The sequence below is a fragment of the Charadrius vociferus genome, unplaced genomic scaffold (genome assembly GCF_000708025.1).
Source record: "Charadrius vociferus isolate BGI_N301 unplaced genomic scaffold, ASM70802v2 scaffold101, whole genome shotgun sequence".
Classification (NCBI taxonomy): domain Eukaryota; kingdom Metazoa; phylum Chordata; class Aves; order Charadriiformes; family Charadriidae; genus Charadrius; species Charadrius vociferus.
This window is the reverse complement of record NW_009646941.1, coordinates 2,566,246-2,575,619: the sequence shown is the minus strand read 5'-3', so window position 1 is coordinate 2,575,619 and position 9,374 is coordinate 2,566,246. Positions and strand designations below refer to the sequence as shown.

Here is a 9,374-nt window from a genome sequence, read left to right as displayed (position 1 = left end):
CTCCTAACCGAGCGCGTGGTTTTATAGTATAACGCTTTGGGCAGTGTTTGTTTCCCCTTTGAACGAGGAGAACGCCCTGCTGAGAGTTCAGAGGACGGGGGAGTTCTTTGGGCACACTGAGAATGAGTATGGATTGAGAATCTGGGAAATCTAGGCTCAAAGGAGCTAAATGCCGTTTATTGGTAATATTCTGCCAAAGCTTAGTTTGATTTTGTGAGGAAAAAATTATGGGGTTTTTAGTATATAATCTGTTGTAAAGGCAGAGTTTGAAGAGCTTTTGTAGTAAAGCCTCATCTAAGTATGCTTTTGTATGAATATACTTTTTGTGAATTACTAAATTGTTCACTGAACTGAAAAGAAGGCAGATTATTGTGTATAACTTCAGCTGTCAGTTTAGGGATTATTTACAGTGTATAGTACTGGTTTTTGGGATGAAACTTGTTTACCAACTTGAGATTCTTCCTTACAGAATATAAATGAATATGTAGCCACATTAGTTGCACTGAAGGAAAAAATGATTGATGGAGAGTAAGTATAATTGTACAAGTATGGTGTTTTGGGGTGGTTTTTGTTTGTTTAGGTTTTTCTGTTTGTTTATTTGTTTTTCTTTGGTTTGGTTTTTATTGCTCTTAAGTTCTTAAAGCAATGCAGCAAATATGTTTTGTGCAATTTAGGTATTCATTAATGCACAAAACTAAATCCTCCTCAAAATGAAAGTAACTTCTTCACAAACAGGTCCTAAATCTAGACTGTAAGATTTTAATTTATGCCCTAAAACATCTGTGTGTAATGGTGGTAGAACAGGGCTATTTTGTGTAGCTATAATAGTTTATAGATTATTATGAATACTAGCAGAAGCAGCTCTTTGAAGAGAGTTATTTCATTTTATCTGTTGTGAAGAATACGGTATGAGAACTAAAAGTTGAGCACAGGTGTATACGAACCTTTTCAAGAGAATTTAGTCCAAGCATTAAGGTGTGAAATGCTGTTGGGATTAAATATCAAAATATGAAAAGTGAGGCCAGACATTGGTAAGAATGGTAAGATTCTAAAATGCTTCGCATAGCTTGCTTTCTCTTCTGTGATTGCTTCCACTTTTTCTCATAACGATTGTATGGAATAATGTATTGAGACATGTATGCTTCCATACTATGGCCTAATATTCTTGCTATGTCTTCTAATTGTAATGGTTTATTTCTCATGTACCCTTTCCCACATACATGTCAATTTGGCGGTAGCAAATCTGAACTCCAGTCCTGCATTCTGGTTTCCAAAAACTATTTAAGAGAGCCCTCACTGTCTTAACTGGGACCCTTTTCTTCAAAGCTCCTTTACTCTGTGTCCATAGACTTCTTTTCCTACCTCCAAACATTCTGTCCCTCTTCTCTCTGCCAGCGCATACATTTCTTGTGAGAATTATCTCTCCTTTAACTAGTTGCAGCTCAGCCCCTTCCTTGGTTACTCTTCACTGTTGCAAAAGAAAGTTACCCTTATGGCTGCTAGGGGCATAGTGTAAAGATTAAAGCCATTTAGGGTCTTTTGAACTATTTTTCTTACATTTATGTGTTCTTTCCTAGGAAAGCATCCTTTTAAGTTTGGGAACTAGGATATGATTTTGTGATTATATGTATATTTTTTTATTATATTATGTTCTTTACCTAAATAATGCTTCGTGGGATTGTTTTTGTTTTTTTTTTTTTTTAAAGCTGCGAGTAGTTAATAATTACAAATTCATGTAATTGCCAGTAGGTGGGGTTTTTTCTATTTTAAAGCAGTTTGATTTGAGTTTTGAATGGCTTAATGAAACAAAAGGGTTATATGGACTACTATCAGAAAATACAAACCAATCTTACACTTTCTGTATTTATCTATAAAGCAAAAAAGAAAGCTATCCTAAGACGTGATTGTCAAAATCAGGTGAGAAAATTAGTAATGTCTTTTTTTGTTTTCTTCCAGTCGTTTGCTGACAGAGTATCAACAGAAATGCACAGATATCCTTTATTTTTCTATTTGTGTTCTTACAGAATTAGTATATCAGCATTTCTTATAAAAGGGCTTGAGGCTTTTTATTTAAGGTTTAAGTTAAGAGATGATGCCGCTGGTAAGGAACAGACTGGGTAGGGTTTGTAAAGAAAATAGGATTTGGAATTAAAACTATCCACTTAAGATCTGGCCATGTCTAATATATCATAGAATCATTGAATGGTTTAGGTTGGAAAGGAACTTGAAGATTATCGAGTTCCAACCCCCCTGCCATGGGCAGGGACACCTCCCACTAGACCAGGTTGCCCAAGGCCGCATCCAGCCTGGCCTTGAACACTTCCCTGGTGTTGTGGTTTAGGCCAAATCGGCTACTGGGGACCTGGGGGACCCCAGACGGGACCGACAGATGCTCTCCTCTACCCCTCTTCAAAGAGAAGGGCAGAGGAGGAAAAAGAGACTTACGAGTTTAGAAGGAACTAAACTACTTTGATGAAATATTAATAATAAAATAAAAAAGAAATAAGGAAATATGTACAAAACCATATCAAGCTCCCGAGAGGACAATCACGACACCGGCTGGCACTGGGGCAGTCCCAGGCTGGACTCGGTGACAGACGGGATCTGCATTCAGGATCGGGGTCGCAGGCAGAGCAACAGAGAGTCCTCCTCAGATGTCGGCCATTGCAGGAAGGGCGCTGACCCTTTGATCCTTCAGCCTTTATACTGAGCGTGAAGCAGATGGGATGGAATACCCTCGTTGGTCAGTTTTGGGTCACCTGTCCTGTCCGCTCCTCCCTGCAGGTGGGACCCCACTATGCTTTTCTGCTTCCGACCCTCCAACGGGGCAAATAACAGGGTTGGTTGGCCTTGGGTGTATAATAAGTGTATAATAAGTATAAGCAAGGTCCTCTCTGCATACCATGCCTGGGCATCAACTATAAACGCAGGTCTTATCACCCTGAGAGAGTGAACATTGTCTGCACAATATGCTGTTCATTTCAGTTGTTAGAGAGGCCCAGCTAAGAAGCGAAGTTACTGACCGAAATTGGTTCTGTTTTACCTCAAACCAGGACACCTGGGCAACCTGTTCCAGTGCCTTACCACCCTCAAAGTGAAACATTTCTTCCTAATGTTTAATCTAAACCTGCCCTCTTTCAGTTTAAAGCCATTACCCCTTGTCCTATCGCTGGATTATTTGAAATCTGTGTTGCTGAGAATGACTCAAGTTTTTTCAGGTAACAGAAGAAGCTCTGCTTATTGACTTCAAACATATTGAAGTATTTCAATTAAACACTTAGTTCTGCAAGTCCTATGTTTTTTGGGTGGAAGTCTTTATTGGATGTTTTCTTGCAAGTGGCGATTGGATTGAAATATACTTAAGGATGTTTGATAAACTTTTTAATTTCTACCTTAACAAGAGATTACAGCTTCAGTTTGCTGAGCGGTAAGTTTGATTTAAACTGTTTACTAAAGATGCTATGTTCTCTGTGTCTTGGACAGTTTTAGGGGTTTGACGTTGTAACAGCAACAGCTGTGGGTCTAGGCTGAGCCTTTAATGTGGTCCTTTCACCGTGCTTCCTAGGCTATAATTAGCAAAGATACCCTTGATAAAGAGAGAAATCTGTCCTCCTCCTGCTATACCTGTGTGAAATTCTTTCCTGGCCCTGTGTTACATAAGAGTCTAAGGTGACCAAGTGGAGATGCGGAACTCATCTTTTGGTGGTAGTTAAATGTAAGCATATTTAGGATGGCCCTATTTGTGTGAAGCGTTTTGTATTACACTTGTGGCTGTGGGCCCTTGCTTACTCTACTTGATTATGGAGGAAAGGGCAGAATATAATCTTTATGGACTCCATCTTGCCTGCTTGAAAAATCCCTCAGTTCGACTCTGCTATTATTTCACAGTGCTACCTATGTAGACGCACTTATTCCTGGCACTTCAGTGTAGGCAGCTGGGCAGTACTCCTGTGTGGCACATGCCATCTGCTTGCATCTAGCTTTAGGCTCAGTTTAATGTTTCTAAATCAGATCTTGAATTTTCTTTGAATGTAAAATGTTGGGATGGAAAAATGAGAGCACTTAGATTCTTAAAAGTCTTTGGATATCTCACAGCATTTTTCTATAAGGGAAAGCAAAATACTCAGACACTTGCCTGAAGAATCAGAACATGGGGTTTGAAAGCACCCATGTTTTTTGGCAACCTTTTTTTTAATTGCACTTCCTGTTTCAGAGAGATCTCTGCTCTTCGTTGCCAAGTGGAGCAGATGCTACAGAAAATCCTGCCTCTGGAAAAGTGCCAGGAAGAGTTGGGTTCCTTGAAAGCAGAGTTGGAAGAGAAAAAGGTGTGCTTGTAAGGTTTAAATAACTTGCGCTTTTTTTGTTGAAGGAAATGTATATATTTAATGTTCATCTTAATGAAGCAGGTTTTAATGAGCCCAATTGTTATTTCCAGCTCATTGGGACAGGCAGCTCTGGTTTTAGGTGAAATTAATTAAATGGCAGCAGATTTCAGATAGGCAAAAAGTTCAGGCTTTTGTAGTTCCTATGATTTTTGATCATATTATTTGGGTTTTATTTCCTTATTTAGGAAGGAAGGAGATACATTCAAATTCCTTTGGTTGTCTGTTCTGATCTTATTAGATTACTGAACTCTCTATTACTTGTACTACTAAAAAGGTGCAAAGAGAGTCTGTGCAGAACAGGATTTTGCTTCTGTTACCATTTTGAACATACGCTTTTACATTATTAGCTACTTGAGTTTATTCGTAATTTCTCTCCCATCCCTGTCCTGGTTCCGGCGGGGATGGGGTTAATCTCCCCAGGAGCCGGCAGGGGGCGGGTATTCCAGCCCACGTGACCCATGCCCGAGCTATAAGAGGCGCTAGCCCTGCGAGGAGAGCAGTCGCCACTTGGGGGTGGGCTGCGGCGGTGGTGTAATCGCGTTTTCATCTTCCCTTTTGCTGTTCTGTTAAATTGCATTCTTTTAACCCGCGAGTTTTGCCCTGTCGATTTCTTTTTCCACGGTTGTGGGAGTTGCGCGAGCGGCTGCGTGGTTCTGTGTTGCTGGCTGAGGCCAAACCACTACAGTCCCGTAGCTGAGAATTAGTCTGCAGGAGAAAAGCTTTTGACTATTCAAATCACCTAAATATATGTATTTTCTAGACATTAGCTATTATTTCTGCAAAAAATACCCCACTCTCTTTCTTGTAGTTTTTTCATACTGGTACAAGGTAGGATATTAGCATTTGTCTTGTCACTGTACCTAGTTTTTCCTCTATGTTAGAGCTGTTTTTTAAGTTCTCTTCCCTCAGCAATCATTAGTAGCTGATATCCTGACGACACTTTTTCAGAAAAAGCTGGATTATGTGTATGGTGTATAGTAGTTGTGCTCGTGACTTCAACTTTGAGTTGCTATCCAGGTAGGTGTTGGAGGCACATACTCAAAAGATAGATAGATATAGATTTATTTGTTTCTTATAACTTTTGCCTTTAAAGAAGAATAACCTGACCTTTCATCTTGCTTGTTTTCTCATTGAGTATAGTTTTCTGGCTCTGCGCTGTTTTCATTAGAATAGGTGAAGTGTCTGCCATCTATTTTATTTTGGCCTCAGTAAGGACATATTTTAACTATGCTTTCCTTCTCCACAGAGTTCTCTCAAGATTTATCGGGAGAGTCAACTGGAATATGTTAAAATTAAAGAAGAAATAATAAACAGTGATGCTGTGTGAGTGATGCTTCCTTTTTTCACAACCTTTCTTTCCCCCCCCCTTTACCTCTTCCAGAATTTGGTCTTGTACCTTACCTAGTTAAGCTTTCCATTTTGCTAAAGTTTTTGTGCTTGTGGGTTCTTAGAACAGGGAGTTGATGGAAGAATAGTCCTAAATTTTGTAGCAAATGCTCTGGAAGGTAATATTATTATTATCCTGTCTTGAAGTGGCTTTTGGTTGTTGTGTAGCAAAGGTTTCTAAGAACAGGATAAGATTGGAGAAGAAGCTGTAGTTTCTTCAGTTTTAAGTGGTTCTTAATTTTGGCTTTTTGTTATTCCTGTCTGTTTCCATTGTGCTCATAAGTCTCTGAGACCAATACATAAATGATATTGCCAAAGTGATCTGCACTTAAAATCAGTCCTTAAAATAATTGATTTTAAAGAAACAGCTCAGCAGGCCCTGAACTGTCCACCATGCTTGGAAATGGGCAGGAGGGCTTTGGCACCAAAAACGCAGAAGCCATTTTTGCTGCCGTATATTGGGAATTATCAAGGCACAGCTTCACAAAGTTTGTTCTTCCAGTAACCAGTCACTGAAAGGCTTCCTTGCCTGGAGCATATGTGGGTGTTACCGTGTCTTACAGCTCTTGATAGACTATCTATTGAATTCGTCTAATTGCTTTTTATACTTCTGCCTGTTACACTTCTAGCGTCTAAATCACCTGTATCAGGATCTGTGACTTCTCAGTATTGTATGGAAGGGTACTTATGTTCTCAAGAGAACCAGCTAATATACAGCTGGGTGTTGTGAGTTTGTAGTTGTGGTTTTTTTTTTTTCTCCACGTGCATCACTCTGTTTATCGACAGCAATGATTCCTCCCTAGTCGCTTGGAATTCTATGACCCTTCTGCTGTTTTTTGTAGTCAGCTTTTATTTCTGGTGTGTTCCAGCACACATCCCAGTGGGACTACTGCTGGTGACTCCTTCCTTTTAAACTGGCTATTATATTTTTTAACTTTGTTGTTCCTAAGCTATTTTGGTGTTACTGGCAGGTTGAGGGAGGTGATCATTCCCCTCTACTCAGCACTGGTGAGGGCACACCTGGAGTACTGTGTCCATTTCTGGGCTCCCCTGTACAAGAGAGAGATGGGCATAATGCAGACAGTCCAATGAAGGGCTATGGAGATGATTAAGGGACTGAAGCATCTCTCACATGAAATACTCTAGTGTCTTTAAATGGCTTGTGAAATGTATAGTACTCACAAGCACAGCAGCAAGTCCAAAAGATTGTACAAGCAGACTAGCATTGTTGTCACTTGTTGTTGTCATGTCTTCTGCCAGACTGCACCTATTTCACGTATAGGTACTCTATGTCCTGTGAGCTTAAAGGAATCTTTAGCACATTGTCCTGTCTAAGAGCAGCAGAGAGCAACTACCCTATTACTAACTGCATCTTAGGGGGGAACTGACCACCCTAATGTGCTGGCAATATGCTGTGTCAATATAGATATATCACCTATCTCGTATCTGTTACTCTTCTTCAAGAAGGAGGAGCTGAGAAACTATGGGCTGATCAGTTTCACCTCGATCCCTTGGAAGGTGACAGAGCAGCTCATCCTGGAACCTGTTGCTAGGCACATGAAGGGCAAGAAATTCCTCGAGAGTAGTCAGCACGGCTTCACTGACTTGATAAACTTCTATGATGAACTGACATGCCTGGTAGATGAGGGGAGAGCAGTGGCTAGTGTCTGTCAGGCCTTCAGTAAGGTCTCTCATACGGTCTCCTGTATGAGCCTCGTAGTCCCTTAAGCTGTTGCTGTAGGGACTGGCTGAGCAGACAGTGAGGTGGGTCGAAAACTGGCTGAATGGCTGGGCCCAAAGGGCAGTGATGAGCGGCGCAGGTCTGGTTGGAGGCCGGTAACCAGCAGTTACTCGGTGCGGAGAGGAGGAGGGCTGCATACTTGGTCCAGTCCTGTTTGACATCTTCATCATGTTCATTTCACGTTCTTCGTTAGTGATTTGGACGATGGGACAGAGCATACCTTTGTGCTGATGACACAAAGCTGGGAGGAGTGACTGATATAGGCCAGAGGGGCATGCTGCCATCCAGCTTGACAGGCTGGAGAAATGGGCCGAGAGAAACCTTGGGAAGTTCAGCAAGTAGAAGTGCAAAGTCCCCCACCTGGTGAGGAACAACACCCCGCACCAGTATATGCTGGGGGCCACCCAGCTGGAAAACAGCTTGGCAGAAAAGGACCTGGACGTCTGATGGACACCAGGTTTGACACGAGCCAGTGATGTGCCTCGTGGCAAAGAAGGCTAATGGTATCCTGGCCTGCATTATGCACAGTATTGCCAGCACGCTGAGGGAGGCGCTCCTTCCCCTCTGCTCAACACTGGTGAGGCCACAACTGGAGTACTGTGTCCAGTTCTGGGTTTCCCAGTACAAGAGAGAGCATGGACATACTGGAGAGAGTCCAGTAACGGGCCACAAAGATGACTCAGGAACTGGAGCATCTCTCCATTGAGGAAAGGCTGAGAGAGCTGGGAGTGTTCAGCGGAGAAGAGAAGGCCCAGGGGTGGTATTATCAGTGTCTATAAATACCTTAAGGGAGCCAGGCTCTTTTCCATGGTGCCCAGTGACAGGACCAGAGGCAACAGGCACAAACTGAAACACAGGGGATTCTCTCTGAACATCAGGAAACACTTCATTTGCTGTGAAGATGACTGAGCACTGGCACAGGTTGCCCAGGGAGGTTGTGGCCTCTCTGTCCTTGGTGATATTCAGAAGCTATCTTGACATGGTCCTGGGCAGCTGGCTCTAGATGTCCCTGCTTGAGTGGGGGGGTTGTACATGATGACCTCCAGAGGTCCCTTCCAACCTCAACCATTCTGGGGCCATTTTAAGCAGTAGGTCACATGAGTTCAGTAATTTGAGAGCTTAGTTTCTTCAGAAGCAGAATTCGAGCAAATTGTTCATAAAATGAATGTTAATCTACGGTTACTGTAAAATAATCTAGGTAAAAAATTATCTCTCAAATCTTTTTGGTCTAATCTGCTATTCAGAGCCAGCGTCAAAGTTAGGTTGCTCAGGACCTTGTCTAGTTGACTTTTGAATATTTACAAGGATGGCAATTTTCCAATTCTGAGCTTATAACAAGTGTGATAACTTGAGACAAATATGCATGTCTAGTGTGAAGAAGGTTTTAAGTATGAAATGACTCCTAGATACAAGCTTTGAAAGTACTCAAAGCATTAGACTGTTCCAGAAGTAAGGTCACTCAATTAAATTAAAAGATCACGTTCTCTCTAAGGATGAAATAAATGACAGACACAGTTGTTGTTTGTATTTGTATTTTCAACTTTTGAGTATTACATGTCAAAGGTGGTCAGCCATCCTGTTTCTGTGTGGGTTTTCAAATGTATTCCAGTTAATGTCTGAAATGACAAATAAAGCTTGTACATCCAGAAGGGCTTACGCTGTAAATCTCAGTTCATTATACAAGTTTTAATATGGGGAATGGGTGAACTGTATTCTTCTTCATGAAAGTGATCAGTGAGCATTGGTAGCTTGTGTTTGTCAGGACAGAGTCCTCTACTTATCACAAGCATTTCAAAACTGTTTCCGGGATATTGGGATTTAACAGCAGGAAATAATAGAAGTGTTTACTCCTCCCCCCCCCC

The 9,374-nt window shown here is 41.4% G+C and overlaps 1 protein-coding gene across 1 annotated transcript in view; it reads left to right on the top strand.

Annotated features, from left to right (window-relative positions):
- The first annotated feature begins 514 nt into the window (after positions 1–514).
- ICE1 (interactor of little elongator complex ELL subunit 1) overlaps positions 515–9,374 on the top strand; it is a 36,305-nt gene continuing 27,445 nt past the window's right edge. The window contains exons 1-5 of the mRNA XM_009895047.1: positions 515–528; positions 1,957–1,991; positions 3,409–3,427; positions 4,214–4,325; positions 5,632–5,708. Of these exons, the coding sequence (XP_009893349.1) occupies positions 515–528; positions 1,957–1,991; positions 3,409–3,427; positions 4,214–4,325; positions 5,632–5,708 (257 nt within the window). The remainder of the gene's footprint in view (positions 529–1,956; positions 1,992–3,408; positions 3,428–4,213; positions 4,326–5,631; positions 5,709–9,374) is intronic.